The 26,142-nt window shown below is 49.5% G+C and overlaps 2 protein-coding genes across 2 annotated transcripts in view; both read left to right on the top strand.

The window, feature by feature from the left end:
• Positions 1-785: 785 nt before the first annotated feature.
• Positions 786-15,624, top strand: RNPC3 (RNA binding region (RNP1, RRM) containing 3). The gene is made up of 14 exons (XM_032958536.2): positions 786-1,150; positions 1,589-1,636; positions 2,207-2,316; positions 3,398-3,487; positions 3,594-3,705; positions 3,952-4,020; positions 4,700-4,890; positions 5,459-5,584; positions 6,419-6,543; positions 6,847-7,077; positions 11,114-11,208; positions 12,395-12,453; positions 13,674-13,806; positions 15,134-15,624. Exons 1-14 carry the CDS (start codon positions 1,022-1,024, stop codon positions 15,224-15,226), a joined length of 1,611 nt encoding a protein of 536 aa, XP_032814427.1. The 5' UTR covers positions 786-1,021; the 3' UTR covers positions 15,227-15,624.
• Positions 15,625-17,055: 1,431 nt separating this feature from the next.
• XPR1 (xenotropic and polytropic retrovirus receptor 1) overlaps positions 17,056-26,142 on the top strand; it is a 31,134-nt gene continuing 22,047 nt past the window's right edge. The window contains exons 1-2 of the mRNA XM_032958535.2: positions 17,056-17,297; positions 17,591-17,642. Coding sequence (XP_032814426.2) covers positions 17,229-17,297; positions 17,591-17,642 — 121 coding nt within the window. The 5' untranslated portion in view covers positions 17,056-17,228. The remainder of the gene's footprint in view (positions 17,298-17,590; positions 17,643-26,142) is intronic.

The following is a 26,142-nucleotide window of genomic DNA, read 5'->3' on the forward strand; positions in this document are numbered from 1 at the left end:
CTCCCGGTTATTACCAAAGATGTGTCCATGAAGCCATCCAGATATACAAACATAGACACAACTTCAACCGAGAGGATGGTTTTAAATTAAGCAACCACTGGAAAGATGTCATAAACCAAGTCAAAACTTCAGCTACCTTATAAGCGCACAGCCTTTTTTACCATTTTTTTCATTGCCCCTGTGCAGTGAACCACCGCTTCCCCCAAACCCTCAACATAACTAAAGACGGATTAACTTAGCCCCGCACGCCATCGTCGTCCATCGCCCCCTGCTTGGCTCCTCCCCCCCCCTTAACCTGTATATAAGCTCGAGGCTCTCAGAGCTCCCCACTTGATGCAGCTATCTTGTGTGACTGTTCTACTTGAAGACGGAAGCTTGTGTTGCCTCCGAAACGTCGTGATTTAATTTAGTTGTTTTCTTTTACATTTAATTTTACCTACGTGACTTTACCGAAAAAAACAAAGAGTATCTTAACACCTGTTTCATTGCCAGAAAGAAGGGTAAAACTATTCTCTTTTATACTGGGAAAAGCTCCCATTTTGAAGATTAATTGCAAGGCAACCAAGCTGCACTGCACGTGGTGACAACAACATGCGCGTGTGGTGGTGCCCGGCTCTGCCTCTCCCAGTCGCCACCGACTCCGCTCGGCAGCGCGCGGCACCCCCCAGATGGTCCCACGCACCGAGACGATGGCGCTGCAGCTTTGCAGTGCCCCCCCCCCAACCCCTGTCCACTGAGCCACTCGCTCTGGTGAGGGGTGCGAGTGAGGATGTCAAGGGAGAAAGTGAAGGGTGACGATGCCGGTAGTGGACGCTAGAGGGTGCCCTCTGCCTGCTCCCACAGTGGTGTCCCATGCGAGGCCTCGGCGGCGTGGCGCGCTTTTGTTCGCGGCTGGCGTAGACCTGGAAGAGCAGAGGGTCCTGGGGAGTTGTAAGAGAGAGAGCTGAGACGGGAGAGGGACCTGGGAATCAGGGAGACGGACCCGGGGGGGGAGCTGTTAGAGGTGAGGGCTCCGCTCTCCATGGCGCGGGACCGCCGCACGCTGCTCGTGAGGCGCTTGCCCCGCGCGCTTCCCGCGGACGAGGGGCGGCAGCTGCTGCGCCACTTCGGGGCGAGCGACGTGCGCATCATGGGCCCTGCGGGAAAGATGGTGAGGAGAGGGGACGGGGGTCTTGAGGGGAGCTGTGGTAGAGCTACAGAGGGGTTCTGGGATAGAGGCGAGAGAGAGATAGAAGCTTTGTCTCTGAGTATGAAGCCCGCGACATGGAGGCGAGCTCGGAGAGCCAAGCGGGAGCCGAACCTGATTGTTTGGATGGGACACTGACATCGTGTGGAACGCTTTGGACAGCAGAGGGCACTGTTGTACTCTTCCTTGCTCTCCTTGTAAACCAACCCACACCGATAAGCGTGGTGAAGTATGGTCAAATAACCCCCCTACACCAGTATGGGCATGGAGATGTCCTCATCCAGCAGTAGATTGACACACGGGCTGTGTAGTTGTGAGACCTGGGTGAAAGATCCTCTGATCTTGTTGGTGACGTGAGTGAGAGTAATGGACGAGGTTGTCTCCCCATTGTCTTCTCTGCAGAGAAACGCGGCATTTGCCACATTTCCGAGTGAAGCAGCAGCAGCCAAGGTGAGGAGAGCACCAACCACCATCACGAACGAGGGTCGCCCGCCCTCACGCGAGAGGAACCCTTAGAAGCGGAGAATTCACCCCCATATTTGTTCCTGTGCGGTTGTGAAGTGGTGCGTGCCCTGTGTTATGAACCCAATTCTCGCTCACGGCCAACACCAGTGACGATTATCGGAACCGGTTCTAGGCCTCCCCTAGGTATCTGATGAGTACCTGGTGCGGTGTGTAAACATCGCCACTCAGGAGACAAAGGCGGCCGGGTGTGGTGCTCACCACCCACCCCCTCGTGTGCCGTGCCGGCCTTTATAGGTGCTCGCTAACAGCACTTGCCCCAAGAGCCTGTTAAGGCTATAAGGGGGAATCTTTGGCTTTGCATTGGTTGGCGCACGGCCAACAATGTCAGTGATGAATATCTGAACCGATCCTGGGCCTCCCATAGGATGATCGGCCTTAAATGGGTACCTGGTGCGGTGTTAAACATCACTGCTGGGGAAAGATTGAGCATGGTTCTGGCCAGCCACCCCCAGGAGTCTGTGAGGGCTGTAGGGGCAGCTGTGTCTGTGTGTGCAGGCCCTGAGGCGGCTGCACCAGTTGGAGGTGTTGGGCTCCGTGCTGGCTGTGGAGTTCGCTCGGGGCCAGGACGCAGCATCAGCCCGCGAGCCACTGCCCTCTGCCCCGGGGTAGGACCCCCAGGGAAGGGCAAGGGGGTCTCAGGGCAGATACACGGGGATAGGGTTATGGCTTCAGGAAAATTGGTAAATGAAGCAGAGATAATTTAATCTGTCGGTGCAGACGTGTCAAGTAAGTGCCTCAGTTGTTTACTGGGAGACAACGAAGCACATACCAGCTCATTCAGGGTGGAGGGGTAGAAACATTCGTACCTCAGCAAAAAGAACAAAGGTTTGATTCCCAACTCGGGGGCATTTCTGTGTGGAGTTTGTTATTCCCCTGATCTGCGTGGTGGCTTCCGGTTTTTCCAGTTTCCTCCCATAGCTAAAAATATTCACAATGTAACTGGCATTGACCGACCAAATCGCAATGCTGAATATGTACCTGCAAATTAGCTGAGTACTGGGAGCGATGCATGTGGCCTGTAACTCAGTACTGTGGAGACAGCCAGGGAGGATCACACAAATATTGTGAAGCTTCCCTTGGACATTAACGAGGGCCATACCTTGGCTCGCGAGAATAAGGCAGCACAGTACATGGACTAATCACCATCTGTGTCCATCTGTATGGGGATAGAGTGTTGCCAACAATGCAGGACCCTGCTGAAAAATAGTCTCAGTGTAGCTTGTCCTAGATCAATAAGTAATTATATACATATAGCAACATCATCCCCATACGGCGATCCAAGTTCAATTCCTGCGCACGGCCAACAGCCCGTTTATTTGAACCGGTCCGGGGCTTCGCCTAGCCTTAAATGAGTACCTAGTGCGATATATAATCATTAGCACTGGGGAGACAAAGGCGGCTGTGCGTGGTTATGTTCACACCACCCCCTCGTTTGTTGTGCTGGCCTTAATAGGTGGTCGCTAACAGCACTTGTCCCAACAGCCTCTAAGGCTATATGAATTTTTTTTCTTGTTTTGGATAATACCGTGTGCTTGTGTAAAGTGATTGTTGTGTGTTGATATATGAGTTGTGGGTGTGTGGTGTAATGTTGTGTGGGTGTTGTGCGTGGTGCAATGCTGTGTGGGTGTTGTGCGTGGTGTAATGCTGCGTGGGTGTTGTGCGTGGTGTTTGTTGCTGTGTGTGAAGTCGTGACAAGAGCACCGTAGGAAGTCATGCGGAGTCTGCCCCCGTGCTGTCTAAGACTTCCCAGCTCGACGCCATTGCTCCAAAACTCGGGTTTGTCATTTTGTTGACTTGATACATCGTTCACTCTTTGCACCCCATGTGAGGACTCCCCATGACCTTGTCTCACTGTAATGGACACGTTGCCCTTTTCCTGCAGGGTGACCTACCCAGCAAACCCCCTGCTGAGATATCGTTACCCACCGCCAACCACCAACATTCTCGCCAACATCTGCCATGCGCTGTCCAGCAGCCCCCGCTTCTACACACAGGCATGCACGCACGCACGCACACATATGCACGTTGGCATGTACACACTCAACTGTTGCCAAATTCACTGACGTTCCATACCGGAAAGGGGGGGCGACTTAAGCAACAACTGGTGATGAAGTCACATACAGGCAAACCCAGATTAAGTTGAAATATAAATGCACACACGTGTACACATGTATGTCCCCTGCTGCTGATGCTGCTCATGTATCCGTGTGTCTATGTCTCTGTGCTGCTTATGTTTGCAGGTCCTGCACCTCATGAATAAGATGAATCTCCCAGCTCCATTTGGTCATGTGACATCCCCACCTCCCCTGGTAGGCAAAATGCCCAGCAATCACTCTCATGGTTTTAGGAGGATGAGTGAAGGAAGAGTTCTGTATGAAGGTTTTCACAGTCACTTGTGATCCAAGCGTTGTCTCCCAGGGTTAGACAATGTGTTGAGCATTTCCTCTCTCAACCTTTCACACACACGACTGCAGGCATCTTCAGGAGTTGAAGGAACAGCAGGAACCTCTGAATTGGCTGGACCAGTTGGCTGCATCAACTTAAGAACCTGTGATTGTGCCTAGGGAAAGCTTCATAGAAAATTTCTCAGCACATTGCCTGAGCTGAAATGCAACGTTGGGATCTATTTTTATATATTATTATTACTCTTTTACACAGAAAAGCATCAAGACTCTTTTTCAGGACCTGTATTTGACAGACAGGGTCCTCACCTATACACATCAGTTCACCAACATTGGTTCAAGCAAGTCTGACTGCTGAGACAATTAATGTTAAGTTTTCCTTTGTTTAACCAATATTGCTGATGTTGTGCACTCTGAGAAGGGCGTGTGGCTGTTGGGATGTCTACAAAATACTTGTATTGTTTATGTCGAGGGACCGCTATGGGAAGGTGTCTTGTCGGCTTATCTGTTGTTTATATTCTTTCCGCTATGGCGCTTATGATGATCTTGTGTTCACAACCCAAGCTCGTTTTCTCTTTGCTGTTAGGTGGCAGACTTTGCTCCGGTGCCCCCTGCCGCCTTGCCACAGTTGCCCCCCTTGCCCCCCGAGGAGCCCCCCAGAGACGCGGAGCGGTTCCCCCCAGCTCCCCCAGAGCCCGAGCCCGAGGAGGTGGAGATGGAAGTGTCCAGTGATGAGGAGTCCGAGTACGAGAGCGAGGAGGATGAGCACGCACGCAGGTGAGTGGGGTGGGCGCCACTTGGTGAGGCAGACAGCACAGGTGAGCGAGCAGCTGAGGGATCTGAGAGGCAAGGCGATCTGGGCACGGTGTGGTGGTTGTGTGTGGTATGGTAGGTGCCAGCAGTTGCCCCAATAGTTGCCCCAACAATGTTAAATGCTATATGGGATATCCTTGTCCTTTGGGTGTGGTGGGTGTCCAGTGTTTGATAGAGCCGCCGTCCTTAATCCCGAGCGTCTCGGAGCGCTTTACACGCCATAAGCAACTCGCATCACATCTCAACTCAACACATTTTGAGAGGACAATGGCAGCTATCCCTTTGGGATAGCTGTGTAATCCCAATTAAGTAATTTGTGGGTAACTCTTGAATTTGGCTAATTCGGATGACCCCAGCACACAATGACCTACTCTTTCAAATTATGTCACGGGATCTTTAACATCCACTGTGAAGAAGACGGCATGGTGTTGGGCTAAAACTGCGAACCTCTGCAACGGGCGGCGACCACGCTAGTGCTGGGCCACTACGTCACCAAGTGTTGTGTGGTCTTTGCGGTCCTTGTGCTTCTTAGGCTCAAAACGATGACGGATACCGCCCCTGCTCTGCCTAAGAGGCCTCTGGGTAAGAAGAAAATATCAAAGCGCAAGCGGCCGAAACTCAAGGATCTTCTGGTCGCCCCGAAGGCCCCAGTGCCAGGGTGAGACTGGGCTTAAACGATTGCCTGCAACTGAATGAGTCGCTTGTGTATGGATGTCTCTGCAATCGGTTGCGACACACTCCGCCATTTGTAGTCAAGCATGTAATGCCATGACGCATTTGTGTAACTGATGAGTTGTTACAATCCTGACATGGGTGGGGGGAGGAGCTCGCTAGGCGAGGCATTGGGCTCTGCTGTAGAGGGCATGGCCAGACACTTTAGCCATGCCCGGACACGCCCTGACTGCACAACTGCTCACTCAGATATGGATAAAGCAGTTGCTGGCAATTAAGTTGCGTGATGTCGAGAGCGATTTGGTTGATTTCTCAAGTTTGAAGAAAGCTGTAATGGGACGGTGGCTGCAGATGGAAAGTTCCCGCGAGTGGGAGCTCCCTCTCTTGGAGGCCCCTCCATCATCAGTGGCAGGGCTGCGTACTTACCTTGTAACAGAGAAACGAGGATACATGATGAACCACGCTGTGACTTAGGCCAATGTGTCATTAGTAGGTCTGCGCATGCCCATTAGTGCGTTCGTTACATTCCACTGGAATTAGTTACAGGTCCTTGTCTTTTGATCCCAATTTGATTCCCACTCACGGCCAACAACAGCAACGAATATCTGAACCGCTCTTGGGTTTCCCCTAGGTTGACTCAGCTGTAAATGAGAACTTGGTGCAATGTCTAAACATCTCGCTGGCATGCCACACGAGGGGCGCGGTGCTCACCACACCACTCCCTCGTGTGTCGTGCCGGCCTTCGTAGGAGCTTGCTGACAGCGCTTGTTCTGACAGGGTGTTAAGGCTACACAAGGGATCTTTATCTTTTTTGTTACAGTTCCCAGCCGGCCCTCACACCGGCACAGGTGTTTGAGCAGCCAGCACTGGCCGTGTCGCGTAAGATCGCCATCTCCCTGCCCTCCCGGCCTCCTGCACACACAGCTCCCCACCCTGCCTCACTGGGTGAGTCCCAAGCGGAGCAAGTGGTCTCCGCACAAGAGCGGATGAGTCTATGAGTCTCTTCGATTACCTTATATCCGGGGTCCACTCCCCCTGCCGTCTGTGCAGTTAACTCCCTGCCTCTGCTCATAAATAGACTCACTCATGGAGCCTTAAGAATTCACAGAAACCCATAAACTTATAGAAAAGCTCAAAGACTCACATAGATACCTATAACTGTCTCTTTCTCTGTGCCTGTCTTCCCTCTGTGTTGTGTTTCCATCGTCTGAGGGGAGAACGACTCCATATATTTGTGATTTATTTCAGTCGATCCTCTCGGGGAGAGAGAAGGGAAGGAGGAGAGAGAGGGGATGGAGGATGTGGGAATGGGGGCCGGGGAGGAGGGGCAAGGGGGGGGAGGGTTCGGGAAGATGTTCCCTGCTCCCGCCTGCCCCTCCCCTAACCGCACGGATGATGAGGGTGAGGAGGAGGAGGAGGAGCAGCCGTCTCAGTTTATCTCCCGGAAGGAGCTGTCCTCAGGCCGTGTCTCCAGAGAAGGTGAGGTTAATCGTAACTGCAGGGACATCCAGGGCATCGAGTGACACACACAGCAAAAAGATAGTGACCCTCATACAAAAAAAATCGCCTGTATAGCCTGAACATACTTATGAAGGCCTGCAACACCCATATGCACACTAATATCAATACCTGCCATTCGCCACTAAGTGACGGTGATGTCACCATGGTGCCTGTGCAAGGCCAGGTGCACTTTGAGGCCACGTGAAGTGTTGAAGACTCGCTGACTGACAGGAGGTCTCGGGAAAGACCCAGGTGCCATGGGTTGGCTGACAGATGACTGGTGGATGCACCAGCTGTACCCCCTACTGTGCCAACTTGCTGTATTTTAGCTGCCCAGCACTCCGCTCGTTGTTGTGAACCTCACTCCTCTGCCCTCCGTTGTTGCTGGAGGGCGACTGCCTCCAACTGGCCAGTAGCGCCCTTTACGAGCCTCCTCCATAGAGGCTGATCTTGACACCGCTGGTACCAGTCATCGGTAAGTGCACTCAGCTCCCCATCCTCCTGCACCACATCACTCCATCTTTTCTCCTGCCCATGTCGTGCCCATTTAGCCCCCTCTATATGGGCATGCAGTTACTGGGCATGTGGTGGTTGGGCATGCGGGCTACATGACCCAGCCAATGCAGCCTTGCCTGCCGGAGGAGCTCACTGATGGGAATGTGTTGAGATCTTTCAAGGATTGTGAGCTCACACAATCCAGCCTGGTTAACCTAGGATGGATCGTAGGCAGGCCAGCCTGAAGCTTTCTAACTGGTGCAGATGTTCCATTAGAGGGGTCCACATTTGATCAGCATAGAGAAGGGAGGGCATAACTGTGGCCAAGAAAACCCGAAGCTACATGCGGAGTGAGACCTCTGCTGTCAAACCGGAGCTGTTCATAAGCACACTCCCCAGGTTTGGGAAACTCTTTACTACTGTTTCATCACCAATGTGTAGCTGAGGGTGGAGTGTTTGGTGGCACAAAATACCCAGGCAGATGCTGAACTTTGGTGGGGCTGATGGTAAGGCCCCACCTCTTAGTGGCACACTCCAGGTTCAGCAGCAGTGCGTCCAACTTCTCCTCTAAGTGAGCAGCAATCACCAGATCATCAGCATATATAACATGATTTACCATTAGGGAGCCATCAATTCGACCGCACCCAGGCATCGATCAGCCTCCCATTGTATTTGTACCAGATGGAAATTCCTCCTGTACAGGCATGGAAAGCTTGTTGAACTACGTGGTCAAAGATGTGAAATAATGTGGAAACCAAAGGACATCCCTATCGCACCCCAAGGTGAACAAATAATGGCCCCAACTCCTGGCCACGTTGCTTTAACCGTGCCTGCCCACCTCATGAAAGCCCTTAATGATTGTGAGCAGAGAGTCAGGGACTCCGAAAGCACGAAGAACTGCCCACAGCCTTGGTCTGTTGATGGTATCATAGGCCTTGACCAGGTCTTGTTGGAATTCCCAATACCTCTGCTGTAGCAGACAGATAATATAGCGTCCTAGCAGGACCGCCTTGGTCTGAAACCACATTGGGGCTCCACAAGCCTCTCCTCAGCGTGGCTGGCAAGGCAATGTTCAATAATATAATCATTGCCAGGACTTTTCCCAGCACACTGAGAAGAGAGATTCCCAAATAGTTACAATCTGTGCAGTCACCCCTCTCCCCCTCTTAAAGAGGGAGGGCCACCAGGGCATTCTTCCAATCCTGTGGAATCTGTCCTGTGGTCGAGACAGTTGTGATGATGTCATGTAGGGCAGTCTGCACACAGATGCCACCCTCCCTTGGCATTTTGCTTGGGAGATCATCCCTGCTCCGCGCTTTTCCTGGTCTCAGACTTTGGATCGCCCCTCACACTTCCTCCACAGATGGCACCTCAGCCAACCATTCAGAAGGGGTGGCTACTTCTGCCAATATTTGAGGCACCGCAGCCCTAGCAGAGTTGTCCCCACCTTGCCCCATGATGTTGTCTGGGCTGAGGGAATTCCCCTTCCCCAAGACCTCACAAAAATTATCTGCAAACGTGCAGACCTGTTGCTGTGGGTCAGAGATCAGATTACCATTCTTTCCCTTAAGGATGGTGATCGGTGAGGCACTGCAAGTAACTTTTTAAAATATAATTAAATATTTATTTGTGATTGCGGGCTACTGAGGAAGATTCCATCTCCTCAGCAACCCATGCTCACCGCTCATCCTTGCAGCACCGCACGGCTCTCCTAAACTCCGAGCGAAGGCAGCGGTAAGCCTCCTCATTCTCCGATGTTGGGTGTTGTAGACGACGGGAGTGGGCCTGTCGTTTTCTCTCAACCAGCTGGAACACTTCTTCAGCCAGGGTGTCTGGGGAGATCTGGACCGCATACCCAATGCAGCCGTTGCAGCTGCATGAGCCACCGTCCTGAACCTCACCCATTTCCCCTCAGCATCAGAAGTAAGAGGGGACGATGCCAACCCCAGCTGTAAGCGACGTTGAAATTCCTGCTTGCAACTATCCTCAGCTAGCTGAGACCAGGCCACTGTGGGTTTGAATGGGGTCCTAGATGGACACCCGCCACCGGAGTGGAAGAATGGCAGGCGCATCTTACAGATGACAAGTCGATGGTCAGTGGGCAGATCAGCTCCACGGTAGGTCCTGGTGTCAAGGACATGAGCCCGCATCCGCTGGTCCATAATAACATTGTCCAGCAAATATTCTTGCTTGGACCCGGTGTGCATCCATGATTTTGTGTGGATGCGGCAATGCTAGAACACTGTGTTCGTAATTACAAGCCGACGGGGTGCACTGAAATCTATCTGCCTCCTGTTATTATTGAGCTGATCTGACGCATGCCTTCCGATCACTCAGCCCAGGTGTCTGCGTCATGACCCACTCGGGCATTAAAGTCTCCCAACAGAATTATTCTATCCCGAGGGGCCACTTTAGCTAACATCTGGGACAGGAGGTTATAGAAGGCATCTGACTCATCGGCCTTGTCTGCATCCCTCCACTGATGTTCATCTTCGGTGGGGGCGTAAGCAACTACCACCATTCCTCGCCTCTTGTTGATGGGGAGGCGAGCCCACAGTAGCCTTGGACTTACAGCTTTCCACACCTCACCGCCACGCTCCCACACCCCCTTCATTCTTTTTTTCAAAAGAAGTGCCACACCCTGCTGTTTGGTAGTTTCCTGCCCCGAGTGGAGAACTGTCCACCACTCATAATGACTGGAGCCAGAACCGGTCCACCAGACCTTCTGTATTCCACAGAGGTCCAGGCGGTACCGGTCCATCTCCCGACAGAGGAGTGGCAGCCTCTCTTCCGCAACGAGATTCCGGACAATCCACGTGGCCAATCTCAATTTTCCTGTTCCTGGAGGAACCCTAAGAGGGGAGGGGGGGGGGGTGTTCAGTTCCCTGTCTCTGCCAGATGAAGTTTGGCCAGAAGGCATCATGAACGCCTGTGCTGCTGGTCACTAGCACGATCTTATTTCGGTGTTGCACTGTGGTGCGTGGTAGAAAAGTGCCAGTTGGAGGGATTACCTCACACGCACTGATCTATCAAAATACACATATATACTCATGCACACACATATGCACACATACACTCACGCACGCACACACATCCATACACACACACATAGCAAACAGAGGTGTAGTTTGTGAGCGTGTGTGATGCTGCCATTGCTCCAAGTGCTCCTGAGTTATCTTTAAAACATCAGAGTGGTTTCCTGCTTCATCAGCATTGAGGCATTGGTGCTCATCTCTCCTGTGTACGATGAGCCAGTGGTGAAAATCCCACATTCCTATTGCAGGGGCGATTCTGTCCATGGATAATTGCCTTTGAATTCCTCACAAAGTGGTTCTTGTTTAATCGACCATGGAGGGATGGTGGGCTGAGCCAGTCCTCAACCAGAATTTTAACTTGCGTCCTTCCAACTGCAAGCTGCTCGCTCCAGCGCTGAGCCACTCTCCGTGGACAGTGTGGAGATGAGCGCAGCCCAGATGCTCGATTGTGCGGGAAGTCACTAGCGGTTTGTGTCGTTCTGCAGAGATGGCGAAGAGTTCCGTGTTCAAGAACTACTCCGCAGGAGAGCCGACGTGCCGTTTGTACGTTAAGAATCTGTCGAGGCAGGTCTCCGAACAGGTACGCGCACGCGCACGCGCACGCACGTACACACGGCGCATGGGTTTGTGTGTGTACACGAGCTAGCGTCTTGTGTACTTGTGGAATGCGTGAGTTTGAGCTTGACTGCCTGCCGTTTAATGATGCAATGATTGATCAATCAATATCGATTCTCGCGCTCATTCACGCGTCGAATCACCCATCTTATAAGTGCCTATTTACAATGTATGTGTGGTGGTCACTCTGTAAACACATACACGCTACACAGTACTTACCAGAGCGGGGTCATTGATAACCCTGACCAAGACCCCACCTGAGGGGTGGAGGCTGTGGAGTGTGTGTGTGTGTGAGATCCCCCAGAACCCTGCCCCTAGGCAGAAAGCGGGATAAACAAACACAGATCGGTTGGACTCTCTGTGGCCAGAACCCCTCCTGAGGGGAGGGGGCTGTGGGGGATCTGTGATCCCTCAGAACCTCGCCCCTCGGAGGGGAATCGTATAAAAAGCGGGCTCCTGAGAGCAGAGCTCAGTTCGCCTCAAGCCGAAGTTGAGGAGCCACCTGGAGACAAGACCCTGGACCCCAAGCCCCGACGTCCTTCTAAGGGCCGGGGCTCAGTGCGGTGCCAGAGGTCGAGAGGCTAGGACCCTGATGTTCCCTCAGCCCGACGTCCTTCTGAGGGCCGGGTCTGGACGGGCCAGTTGTCAGAGACCCACCGATGCCAGCGGTGGGTCAGCCTCCTTAGCTCCAGCCAGCCGGAGGGCTATAGCTGTAGGTCAGTGGCTAGGATAGATAGCCCGGAGGCTGCACCTCCACAGGTTGTGGGTGGAAGGGGCCATTACCCCTTCATGTTAAGTCCTAGTGAGTGTTGTTAAATATATAAATAAAACGTGTTGCTTCCTACTACGACTCCGTCTCCATACACAACTACTACATATGCATGTTGTTTACTCGTACAGCTTTGTGCTCATGCAACGAACAAGGCAGAACAATACTGAGACAAACGAGACCGGTACACACGAGTTGTTAAAAATAAAACAAAACAATTATTGAATCATTCATCATTCCCACAAAATTAACCTGTAAATGTCTGGGAGGATTGTCGGTTGCACTGTTTTGCGACTGCAAAGTTGTGTTAGAGAGGGCACGACACATGAGAGAGGTTGAGGTATCTGTTTTGTGATGTGCTCCCTGTGCCTCGTGTTGGCAGGATCTGAAGCACATATTTGGAAGATACGTGGACTTCTCTTCAGATGTGGAAAAGAACATGTGAGTGTATTCGCATCACATGAACCACCATTGTCTCTTGTGTGACTGATTCACTCTGGTCACTTGCTCACAGGTGGTCAGGCGTCTCATCATCCCTCTTTTATTGCTACAACCATGGATACTGTTCTTGTGAACTTTACTCGTTGATTTCTCTACCCATATTCAACCACCACACTGCAACAACACACACTCACCCACCACACTGCAGGTCACAACGCTTCTCTTTCTGTTTCTTTCCTTGCACTGCTCCACCTTGGCATTCTCTTTCCCATCCTCGTCTCTTTTCCCCCAGATTCTTATCTATCGTCTATATATATAAATAACTTAATCCGTATGTCTCAAAAAGTCTCGGGTACTTCTCGACATGGTAGAAAGCTTAAATTTGCTATGTAGGTAGCTTTTAGCATACAAACAACAGGAAAAATAAATTAAAATCCGAGATTTTTCATTTTAAGATCCCCAAATCTTGATTTTAAGTTCCCCATTAAAATGTTTGTGCGTGTCATTGAGAAACCGTTCAAAATATATTACGTTTTTTTTCATTTGATAGCGGGTTAAACGGCAAATACAATAAAAGCGAGAACCATTGGTTCTATCTTTTATTGTTTTTGAGATATTTCGGATTCAAGCGGTTTTGAACAAAAAAATACACTTTATGATGTTCAAGTCTGAATAATTAGAAAACGGTAAAATATAGGAGCATCCCCTCATAGAGTTTTACATGAATAAATTTGTTCTTTTTAATTAAAAAAAGAACGGAATTTTTAAAAATCATATCAGGTTAATAATTATATTTCTTGAAATACTTTTGCCTGCCGAAGACAGGTTTTATGAACTAGTAATAACATTGCTCAATTTTAGAAAAGTGTTGCACTCTTATCTATTAATAATTTAATCTTGCTCTTTGATGCTGCTTGATTGATGCTTTGAGCCTTTAGGTCAGTGCTCAGAAAATGTGTTAACAACAAAGAATGTGTCCGTTACTTGCCTGTGACTCCACAAAGACAAAGATCCATGTGTAGACTTCAGAGACTGATGCAAGTGCTGTTAGCGAGCACCTATGACAACCATGATGGCGCACGAGGGAGTGGCATAGGCAGAACCACGCCTGACTGCCTTTTGTCTCCACACACGCACAAATGCTTCACGTTCACACTGCCCTCACAGAGCCGTGTGGGTTGACTGCTTTGCTTGTGTTGTCTACGTGTGTTCCCTGTTAGGTTTGACGTGCGGTTAATGCGGGAAGGCCGTATGAAGGGTCAGGCCTTTGTGGGCCTGCCAAGCGAGCGGGAAGCACAGAAGGCCCTGAGGGATGCCCACGGCTATGTGCTGCATGGCCGCCCGCTCGTCATTGTATCCTCCCCTGTGCCCGCCGTGATGATGCCATCTTTCATTTTCTTTGTCCCCCTAACTTTATCCTGATTGTGCTATCGGTAGGGTTATCAGCTCCCCAGGGTAGAGCTGGACTGGTTAGCAACCCTCCCGGAGGGGTAGCAACCCCCCCAAGTTTGACCCAGATAGTCCGTAAATGATTAGGAGATTGGCTGTGCTGGGTGGGACAAATATGCAGGATGCAAGATACGATAATCTATTTGGAGATTGAGACGAGAAAATGGCAGGTAAGTGTTGTAGATATAGTTAGGAAAGTTAGTTGATTTCTCTAAGACGATGGTACTTTGCAAGCCTACTGGCTATCAACAAAGATTCGTTCATGAAGCCATCCATATATACAGACACAGACACAATTTCAACCAAGAAGATGGTTATAAACTCAGCAATCATTGGAAGGATGTTATCAACCACTTTGGATCATGACTTTATTTGTGTTTTGTCAACCTCCACCGTCAGCAGTGTGGGTGTGTGGAGCGAGGTGCAATGATTTCCTGGAGGCCCTTTGGTGGAGATCCACTGCTGGCTTAGTTGTTTTCTCCTACATTAATATAAGCTGCCCCGCCCATACTGCTGACACAATTGGACTACGCCCATCTCTAAACCTTTATAAACAGTTTGCCTTTAGAGGCTAGCCCCCCTTTTCCTGATGACGACTGCTTGTGTTGCGATCGAAACGTCGTGGGTTTTTGTTTTTATTTTTTTATTTTTATTAACTTAATTTTTATTATAATTTTCTATCTATGTGACTTGACCAAAAGAAACAAAGAATTGGAAAAAACGGTTGCGCTGAGTGGATTGGTGAGGGCCGATTGTGGAGTCAGGCACTGGAGTGTCCAGTGGCCAAGGAGAAGACCGAATATATATATTGACTGTGTAAGAGAAAACAATTGTTCCTGAGTAGTAAGTGTTATTTCCTAATTGCTTATGCCGCAAGAGTACAGAAAATGGCTATGATTCCCCACAAACTTTGCTTTTATAACCAGGATAGTGATTTTTAGAAATTTACCTATTTTCAATGAAACAACGTGTGCATTTTCTATGCATTTTAGGCATAAGCAATAAAAAAATAACACTTAGTACCCAGGAACAAAAATTGTGTTACATAGTGAGATCAGAGGGTGGGAGGTTAGAGCAGAAGTTAGAGGCTGCTGTGTGTCGATTATGTAGCAGCTGTGGGATCTAGAGGAGGATAGAGAGTGTTGGCGAGGCGTGGTGACACCGACCGCTTCGGCCACGATGACGTCTCGTTCCCAATCTTGTTGGTCCTCCCTTGACTGGCTCCGCTCAGCAATACGCACGCTCGGCCCGGCCCAAGGAAGAGCTTAAGGTGGGCAAGAAGAAGAGCTCGCTCGATGCGGCGACGTCAAACCATCCGGGCTGAAACGCGCCCCAGGGAGACGCAGCGGCTGTGCGAGCCGCTCACCTGACCACAATGCATTCAACACCGACCACAACAGGGTGGCAGTGGTGACACTCGCACCTCGCAGCAAGAAGGGCCTGGGTTTGATTTCTGTATAGGGCACCTCTGCGTGGAGTTTGTATGTTCTCCCCCTGTTCTCCAATGTGTGGTTGCCTTCCGGCTTGTCTTTAGTTCCTACTCGCACCTCTTGAGTCATTCTCTGTCTTGGAGAGTGAGTGGATACTGTGCAGCAGCGGTGCGTTATAAGTTCAGATTGTTATTATTCATCTTGTCGTGCTGGGTTAGGGTTTAAATCCTTGCACGTGTGAGTGAAGTTAAGTTGTCTTTGTAAATAAAACATGAGAGATGAGTGTGAGCAATCCGTCTTTTTCACGTTTCTACTTCTGCACAGTGCCGCACCCTCCGCTTGGCTTTGACTGAGCCCAGTGGCTCCTTGAGTTAAACCTTGGAATTGAGATGGACCTGGCAACTCGGGGATGGCTGGGTCACGCAGGTTTTGTAAAACTCTCAAACCAGCTGGGCTGCGAGTGACGGTGGTGGCCAAGAGGGGCAGGTACAAGGAGTGGGTTGGCGGACTCGTGCAAAACTTGGGCGCGATTGCCGAACAAAAACAAAGAGTTATGCTTTTAAACAATTGCTGAGCCCAGCCCCAAACTGTCAAACGGCCAGCAACAAACAGCGAGAACAAAGTTTAAATCGATAAGCGTGAAGACGTTTCTTGAATTTAGCAAGGTTACAAAAATATTCTTGTTTTTTTCGGTAAAGTCACGTTGAAGGGAAACAATATATATAACACAATTAAATTCTCACGACGTTTCGACTGCAACACAAGCAGTCGAAACGTCGTGAGAATTTAATTGTTTTATATATTTTATTATTTTATTGTTTCCCTTCAACGTGACTACCGAAAGAACCAAGAATATGAATCACTGCAGGCACGAAAGCTTTAAATCAAAAGTTACAAAAATAGTTTGTAAAATAGACCATGGGAGGTAATTCCAAAATGGAGCAGTGCGGGGGAAGAAGCAGAAAGTATGATGAATCAGCGTGAGGGCTGAGTGGATTAGTGAGTTAAATGGGTGACTTGAATGGGTAAGTGTTGTGACCTGCAGTCATATTGGTCAACACGGTGTGTATGAGATCAAACTGTCTGGTGGACAGGCCCCTCAACATGGGTGGAGGAATCAGTGAAGTTCACGGGAGCAGTAATAGTGGTGGTAACGATAGAATAGTGATGAGGAGGCGACTGACCACCGGTGAGCGCTGGATCACCAATCGTACAAAATATTTGACAGAAATTGAGAATATACATAAGATTAAATTATAGATAAAACATTTGAAGTAGGTTAATTCAAAATATATAATACAACATTATTTAAGATGTCAATCACAAGACTTAAGCTACATTAATGGAATAGTACATTGATAATTTTAATGTTTTATTATTTTTTCAAATTGATTGCAATTATCGTTCGGCCAATGGAATGATCAATCCAGAACAAGAATCGATTTGACTCGGAATCGCTAACCACGAAATCGTTGGCGTGCGTGATGACGTCACCGATGCGGGTGGAAATGGTCGGCGTAATGACGTCACTGCGCGTCCAAAGTGGGGCGCTGCCTCTATATTCCCTACAGTGGATACGCGGCTTGTACGCTCACGCGTCCTCTCATTGGTGAAATCGCCGCGAAGGGGTAGGACGTCTTGCACTTAACACGCAGCCATTGGCTGTATATCAACGTGGCTTTGCCTCCATTAACGCTGACCAATCACGCGTGAGGCGGCAGGGCTTCCCGGCCGATGCGCGCGGGGAAATGTGAAACAGCTCCGGAGCGAGGAGGGGGAGGAGAGAACCGAGGGAGACACTGAGGCTCGGGAGACACTGGGACACGGAGAGACACTGAGGCTTGGGAGACACTGGGACACGGAGAGACGAGCAGGAGAGAGACGCGGGGCTGAGCCATGAAGTTCGCCGAGCACCTGTCCGCGCACATCACACCCGAGTGGCGCAAACAGTACATCCAGTATGAGGTGCGGGCATTCCGGGTTGAGGGGTGCAGGGTGAGGAGAGTTAAGGTTACAGGGTGAGGGGTACATTGTGAGTGGTATAGAGTTAGGAAGGAGTACAGGGTGAGGCTTGAGGGGTACCGGGTCAAGGGTACAGGGTGAGGGGTCAGGGGATAGTGGTACGGGATAAGGGGTACAGGGTCACTCGAGGTCGAGGCTGCTGACCCATGGCTCTTCTGCTGCCCCCTGTCTCCCTTGTGACCCGTGTCTATGTACCCGTGTCTATGTACCCGTGTCTCGTTCTCTTCTCTCTCCAGGCGCTCAAGCAGACGCTTTATGCCGCCCATGATCAGGCGCCAGCACCAGAAGGTAAGCGTCAGCGCCAGCCTCTCCAAGCGCGCTCCTCGGCATCGGCAGCATTTGTCGTGACTGGGGTGGTGATTGGAATGGTTTGGTGAGAGGGGTGGTGTGATGAGGGGTGGTGTGATGAGGGGTGGTGTGATGAGGGGTGGTGTGATGAGGGGTGGTGTGATGAGGGGTGGTGTGATGAGGGGTGGTGTGATGAGGGGTGGTGTGATGAGGGGTGGTGTGATGAGGGGTGGTGTGATGAGGGGTGGTGTGATGAGGGGTGGTGTGATGAGGGGTGGTGTGATGAGGGGTGGTGTGATGGAAGCAGTGGATGTGGTGAGACGGGTGGTGGTAGGGTAGTGAGAGGGGTTTCAGTTTATTATTTTGGTATAGCCCTGTGAGCCATTCGGCTCTTGAATCGGGTGCAACCACAACAAACACAAGAGCGGTAGGGCACGGTTAGCGCGCTGCGCTACGAACCCAGCGACACGAGTTCGATTCCCGTTCACGATTATCTGAGTTGGTCCCGGGCCTCCCCTAGGTCGACTCAGTCCCAAATGAGTATCTGGTGCGATGTGTAAACATCGCCAATGGGAATACAAATACAGCTATGCGTTGGGCTGGCCACCCACCCCCGTGTGTAGCATTCCGGCCTTCATAGATGCTCACTAACAGCCCCACCAGCCTGTTAAGGCTATGGAGGGATCTTTGTCTTTCATATGAAGAGAGTGGTGTGATGACAGATGTGCAGAAAGGGGTGGTGACTTGAATGGTGTGGTGAGAGGGGCGGTCTGCATTACAGGTGTGGTGACATGCATGTGGTGGAAAAGGGTGGTGTGCTGGCGAGCGGTGTGTTTAGTGGTGTGGTGGCCGGGGTAGGGATGGGGGTAGTGTGGTGGCCGGGTGTGTTTAGTGGTGTTGTGGTAGGGGTGGGGATAGTGTGGTGACCGTGTGGTGACCGAGTGTGTTTTACTTCCTAGTGTCGTTTGGTGTGCTGTTTTTACGTGTGTCGTTTTGGTGTGCTGTGTTTACGTGTGTTGTTTTAGTCTGCTGTGTTTTCGTGTGTCGTTTTGGTGTGCTGTGTTTACGTGTGTCGTTTTGGTGTGCTGTGTTTACGTGTTGTTTTGGTGTGCTGTGTTTACGTGTTGTTTTGGTATGCTGTGTATACGTGTTGTGTATTGGTGTTTTCTTGTTTACGTGTATTGCTTTGTCATCCTGTGTTTGCCTGTGTTGTTTTGGTGTCTTGTGGTTACGTGTGTCGTGTATTAGTGTTTACGTGTGTTATTTTGGTGTGATGTGTTTCCTTGTGTTGTGTAATCGTATTTTAGTGTGTTGTGTTGGTGTTTCTTGAGTTGTGTTTGCGTGTGGTGTTTTGATCTGCTTGCGTGTTTTGTGTTGTAACTGCAGGGCGCAGCAAATGTCATTTTTGGTCTATGAGGTTTGGGCTATAAATGGTGCAAGCCCTTCCATGGCAATCTGAGCTCAGCGCAGCGGTCCCACTTACAGGGCATTGCGAGTGTCTTCTCTCTCTCCCTCCGTGCCCAGTGCAACAACAATGTGGGTCAACTTGGCACCCAAACTCACACTTCAGCAGCTCTGGGTGTCAGGCTTCAAGGCTCTGGGCATCTGCCATTGAAATACACAACACACAGATTGATGTACACAACATACACATTGACATACACATTACACACAAGAGGCCTGTAGGACAGTGTTCGCAACACACTATACACTTCCTTACGTTTAAACATTCGTGTTGTTATGGAGAATAACAATATATAAGCAAACAATTTCCTGCTTTCAATATCTTTTCCTCAACATAAAAAAGGCAAGTATTTTTTCCACATCCCATCAGTCACACGGTCTTCTGGGAGTGCCTAGTTAAGCTGCATTGGTTCAACACAAGCAAATGCTGAACCAGTTTTCACATCTATTTCTCAACCTAGGAAAAAAATCTCTCAGTCAACCGTTGTTGATTCCAGTATTGATTTATTTTTGAACTTGAGATGAGTGGCGATGCGTGGTGCCTGCTTGGCAGTGTAGCTCCCTGCCAGGCCAGAAGCGGGAGCCAATGTCTTGGATGGAGCACCTAGTTCCTACCTCACTGCATTTGATATAATTCAATGTAAAGCAGCCTGGTTTATTGATCCAGCATTCACTGCAGTTACTCACTCGCGTGCAGTCCCCTCCTTATAACTCTTCTATCACTCCACTCCATGGTTACTGGTCCTGTGAACATCACTCACTGATTCATCCACCCATGTTGACGACTCGGTCTACCACACTGCAGGTCACAATCACACAGACACTCACCAACCCACTCATTCGCAGTACAGGTCACAACACTGATCTTTCTGCTTGATCCACTTTGGAAGAACGTCCCATCGTCCTTTTCCAAACTTCTTATAATACGCCTACTTAATTGAAGTCACTTCGTCACTTTTTTCTATTACAACTTTGATGATGCTATTTGTTGCTGGCCCCTTGACGTTTTGGGCCTTTGGGCCTGTGCTCAGCAACTAGCTTTAAAAATAACCCTAATAAAATATAGAACAAAAACATTTAAATGTGAAAACAATGTGTGTGAATATTATCTTGAGAGACAGAAAGAGAGAATAAATGATTCAGAGAACATATGTAGGCTAATGACGACCAAATTAAAGTCAAGGCAGAGAAAACCAAATAGAAATTGGAACAAAAATAACTTAATAGAAATCAGGCCAAAATAAACTGCATTGCAGGGCTTGTTGTGTAGAAGAGTGATGGAGCATCACCGTTTCGGTGGCACTTTGCTTCCTTCACTCTTGGCAACACCAAGTCTCCCTCTCCCCAATCTTCTCCTGCTTCTGTCTTCTCTCTTTGCTGACTTCTTCATACCCACCCGAGGAGTTTCCGCGGCACCGCGAGCCCTTGCTGGACGAACACGTGCCTGCCCATCAATAATGGATCGTGCCTCTAATGGGAAAGCCATGTTGTGTGTTTTGCTATCGAGCGAGCGGCTTGTGTTGCTCGGTGTGCGGCGCGCGCTCCGCGAGGTGGGCGGGGGGGGGGGGCTCTGCCCATCCCCTCCGCGGCTCTGCGAGCTTCTCTGCGCGATTGCAAATCGCGAGTCTTTGTCCGGTCGAGCGGAAAGCCGCCCCGTTACACGCGCACAGGAAATTGCAGCCTTGGGCACAGCCAGCATAGCACATGTACACCAGGGCTGAGAATATGTGTGTGTTGTATCATGTGTGTCCTGTGTGGTGATGTTAATCATGTGGTGGTAATGTTTGTGTTTCGTTGGTATGGTCATGTGTTTATTGGGGGTGTATGTGGGGTGTGATTTGTGCGTCTCGTATGTGGTGTACGAGTACCTGGTGCGGTGTGTAAACATCACGAGGGAGACAAAGGCGGCCGGGCATGGTGCTGGCCACTCACCCCCTCGTGTACCGTGCCGGCCTTCATAGGTGCTCGCTAACAGCACTTGCTCCTACAGCCTGTTAAGGCTATATGGGGCGTCTTTGTATGGGACCGTATTGTCTGGTGGTATATATCGTGATGTCGTGGTTGATTATGCTGTAACGTTGCGTCAGGCTGATGTTTTTAATGGTATTTTTCTAACGTGACGTACAGAGATACAGAGAGCCAAGAGAAGGCAACACAGTTGCCATGATCAAAACAGAAAAACACTTAAATAGGGCAACAGTACGTGGGGAAACAATCAAAGCGAAATTTATTGATGCGGAATTCAGTGGCAGGCTGATGCCTACGATGTCACGTATTACAATATCATGTAATACTATGTCATATATTACTATGTCATGTTATGTATTACTACGTCTTGTATTACGATGTCATGTATGACTGTGTCATCATGTTATATATTATTATGCCGGCTAAGCGGTAGAGTGAGCGACACAATAAGCAGGTTCTCACTTCAAATCGTATTTGTATGTATATTGAACTTCTTTCGCACTGTACGTATTTGCGGGGTTGACTCAGCCCATCTTCCTTACGATGGGGTCGATACAATGATTATAACTTTTTGGGTAAGTCAAATGGTTGTCCTATGGATAGCCTCAACGTGGGAATGTGGAATTTGCACCACTGGCCAAGCGCTGTAATCAGCCATAATAGAGGTTTTTTGGGGATAGATTGCGTAAATATATAAATGTGTCGTTAAACCCGCCCCCACCATACACAGCCAATTAGTAAGGTTTGTCATGTAAACAGAACATGTCAATTCGTTACTAGTACAGCAGACCGGTATGTTGGAGAACAAAGCCACAACATTTACAATCTGAGTACGATGTTTCACCAGTAATTAAAACTAGCTCCATCAGGCGACAGAAATCCTCCTGTTTCGTTCCTTAAATAGAGGAATAGATGTGATGACAAGATTTGTGTGCTCTTCCTACGTGTTAAACTCGCTGTAATCAGGATATGAGCACCACCTCAATGCTCATTTAAGCAGGAAGTAACTCCTTTACTTTGACTTATTGATGCTGGTAGACAAATATGATTGTACTGTATATGTACTTTTAAGTTATAGGTAACGATTTTCCAAATATGGGGGTGTGTGTAGGGTGTCTGGTGTATGGAGGTGTGCATCCTGTGTGGTGTGTAGAGTGATGTGTATCATGTATATGATGGTGTGTCTGGTGTATCGTGTGCATGGTTGTGCGTGGTGGTGTGTGATGTTTTTGTAGTGTAAGGTGGTGTGTATGATGTGTGGGGTATATGGTGGTATGTATCTTGTGTATGGTGGTATGTATTGTGTGCGTGGTGGAATGTGGTGGTGCGCGTGGTGCCATGAAACGCCACTGCAGCAATGATTACTGCTATCATCCAGTCTTTCCCCTTTGTTCTGCTTTGTCTTTGGAGGCGGATGGGACAGGAAAGCTTTTTGCATTGGCTGTGGCTGTGATTGGCAGGCCTCATGCTGCCCTGTGACCCCAGCTGGGAAGCTTGTGTCTTGATTACCTCATAGGTCGACCCCATGACCTCACTGGGTTGCGTGTGTGGGTGGTGTGCTGCTTTGTGCTGCCTGTCGCTTATGCTGATCCAAGCGCTTCTCTCATCAGCGCTGGTGGCACTGAGCTCCTGTGGTTTCTGCCATGAGGTTCTCCCGCTGCTGGAACTGTTACACAGAATCCACAGTGACAGATGTGGCTAGTAGTTATTATAATTACACTTGTTGACCAGGAACCCCTCACTGAGTATCAAGACTGCTGTTCAAGAGGGTCCTGTTAAATGTTCACAATACGGGGGAGATCGATTGTGATGTGTTTCTGAATCATGTAATTGTAAAAGTGTAATTGCTGATGTTTGGAAAATTTGGACCACAGTGGTCTGCCCTTCTTTGAACAACGTCATGGGATCTTGAACATCCACAGAGTGAAGCAGACGGTGCACAGTACTTTATGGTTTAAAGACATGTGGCATTTTACAGCCAATATTATTCATAATAGATTTTTGGGTTTGGCCACAATGATTTGATCAAATTTCTGTCGTAAGACCCTATACCACCTGACATTCAAACAAATGATATTGTCATGTGCCAATTGTTGTTTCAGCTCACCGTGGGTAAGGTGAAGAACAATTCTCAACCAAATGTAAATACATTTCGCTTGAAACTGCATCAAGCATCTTTTGGACATAAACCAGGAAGTTGGAACAAAATCCAGTCATTCAGACTTCCTGGATATATTATTGTACACTTGACAATTTAATTAGTTTGGCTGTGTCAGGTGGTGAAGGGTCTTAGGGCATACATGTGGTTCGATTACTACGTAGCCTAACCCAAATATCAATCGTGAAATGCACACCCCAGTATTAACCAGGGCGGCCTGCCAGATCGAACCACAAAGGTCTCCCACAAGCGGCAAAGCCATTGCTGCTGGGTCACCTCGCTACCCCACTGCCATACACGCGCCTGAGCGCTCGTTTCACCTGCAGTGGCCTCGCTGCACCGGCGAGCTCTGCAGCACCGCACAAAACACACCCTTTGGTCCTCGTGGGGAGAGAACAGCGCTGTCTGAACAAGGTTATTTATCTCGAAGCATCCTAGAGGAAACATTTCTGCCGTCTATTGGTGCAGTAGTAATCATAATATTCATAGGGAATTGTTATCGTGTTTGGCTAATATAGTGGTTCTCTTCGTTCTTTCGTCACTGAAGGCGAGTGACCTTGTGTCGTTACAGCTGTTATGTATGTTGAACTTCTTTCGCACCGTATGTGCCCAACCGTGGTTTGAAAGTAGGGATAGAGGGAGGGAGAGAATGAGATAGGGGGAGAAGGGGAGAGAGGAGTTGAGAGGAGGTAGGGGGTAAGGAGGGAGAAGGAAGGAGGAGGGGAGACTGAGAGAGGAGGAGAGGGAAAGAAGGGGAGGGAGCGGTAGAAAGGCTGTTGCGGTAGAGGAGGGCAGTGGGGAAGCGGAGAGAGGGGGTGACGGGGCGGGGGTGCTTGCAGCTGAAAAGCGAGAGCTTTGTGCCGCAGGTGATGATCGCTTGTAATTTGCGGCGCTGCGGCTGCGGGAGCTCGTTAATAGCGGCCGCTCGTCAATATGTAAATTCTGCCAAGTGGTGACTGCAGGGAGGGACTGTGGGAGGAGGGGTGGAAGTCCACAGCAGCAGTTTACCCATTGAGTGTCGGCCTCCTCTGCTGTGGGACTTGGCGCGGCTGTAGAATTTATGAGTATTGTTTACCAACTCGTTGCATTGCCACACTTTTAAGAATTTGCTTTTGCTAGAGCAGCTCGGAGCACTCTACACGTGATATGTGACTTGCATCACACATCATCTCAAACATTTGAAGGGCTCTCCCAATGGCAGTTCTCATCCAGTAGAGGGCGATAATTGCTCCATGAAATCCCAATAACAATAGCATTTTTATCTTTTTCATTGAGAATCAAGATAACTGTCATGGTGTAATGGTTAGCAATGTTGACTTTCCATCCAGAGGTCGCTGGTTAAGTTACAGTTTCTGGATTGGCAGTTGAAACAATGACAACTATCTTAAATCCTCCTATGGTCGGCAGGACACGTATACTGGGGTAAAGTGTGGGTGTGCCCACGTCTTCTAAGACGTCTGGTCAGGATGGAAGAGTAGGCCACATGCCCTCTCGAGCTCCCTTTATTGGAAGCCTCTCTGTCAGCTATCAACAGAACGGATGGCACATGAACCACGCTGTGACTTTGGCCTGCACCGTGCGGTTTGTACGTCCGCGCGTACCAATCAGTTCGTTCGTTACTCACACCCCACTTGAATCAATTACTTGTTCCTGACTTTCGGAACCGGTAACCAATTATTAAAATGGTTACCGGTTTATCGTTTAACAGCCACATTATTTCAGAGAAGGGTGGGTCTACATGTGTCTCTCTGTGCATGGCTGCTGACTGGGTATTGGGGGGGGAGCTCAGGGAATCGAAATCGACCTTCATTGTAGAGTGAGCGGCAGCCAGGAATAGTAATGGTGCTCACAGCTGGACCCTTCCTGGCGGCGTCAGCTCAGCCACTCGTGCCTCTGCTCCAGTGGTTGATTTTCACCGTTTCTCTGGCAACAGCATTCCTCCCGCCACCCCTATTGGAGAATCGCATGCAGGTTTTGTTCTGCTTGTGTTTTGCACGGAGGTTTGCAAAGATGTGTGAAGGCTTCTGTGAATATTCATGCGGATTTGAGAGGCTGATAGACCATGGTGTGCGTTTCTGTTGGGGTGTGTGCGCACGCATCTGAACGGCCTTGCCCCAACAGCCTATTAAGCCTATATGGGGGAATATTTGTCTTATTTATATGTGTACATGTGTGCACGTGTGGGCGGGCATGTGTGTGGGTACATTTGTGTTGTTTGCATATGTGTATGTCTATATTTAAAAAATGTGCGTGTATATGCACATGCTTGTTGTGTGCGTGTGTGGGTATGCACGTTTGAATTGTGCTTGCGGTGGTCTGTCGGTATGTATGTTCAACTTCTTTCGCACCATACGTAGCCAATCGTGCTAATCGGAGCTATACGTGTTTGTTGTGAGTATACACATGTGTTGTGTGCACGCGAGTTTTATGGCTGTGAGCATGTAATTGGACGTGATTGTGTATGCGAGTGTGTGATCGTTTGTGAACCATTTGTGTGCGTGTTCGTGCATGCGGTAGTGTAGTGGTTAGTGCACTGTGCTACGAACCCGGCGACCCGAGTTCGATTCCCGCTTATGGCCAACAACAGTGACGATTATCTGAACCGGTCCTGGGCCTCCCCTAGGTCGACTCAGCCTCAAATGAGTACCTGGTGTGGTGTATAAACATCGCCACTGGGGAGACAAAGGCGGCCGGGCGTGGTGTTGACCATCCACCCCCTCGTGTGCCGTGCCAGCCTTCATAGGTGCTCGCTAACAGCACTTGCCCCAATAGTCGTTCAGGCTATACGGGGGATCTTTGTCTCTTGTCTTGCTTGCCTGCCTTTGTGTGTGCACCCTTTCATGTGCGATGAGCTCGGCCAATCGCCGTCATTTGGGAGTGGGGAGAGAAGATAATAAGACGTCACCATAG

This window comes from Petromyzon marinus, chromosome 22, assembly GCF_048934315.1.
Source record: "Petromyzon marinus isolate PM22_M1 ecotype Great Lakes invasive population chromosome 22, UKy_Petmar_22M1.pri1.0, whole genome shotgun sequence".
Taxonomy (NCBI): Eukaryota; Metazoa; Chordata; class Hyperoartia; order Petromyzontiformes; family Petromyzontidae; genus Petromyzon; species Petromyzon marinus.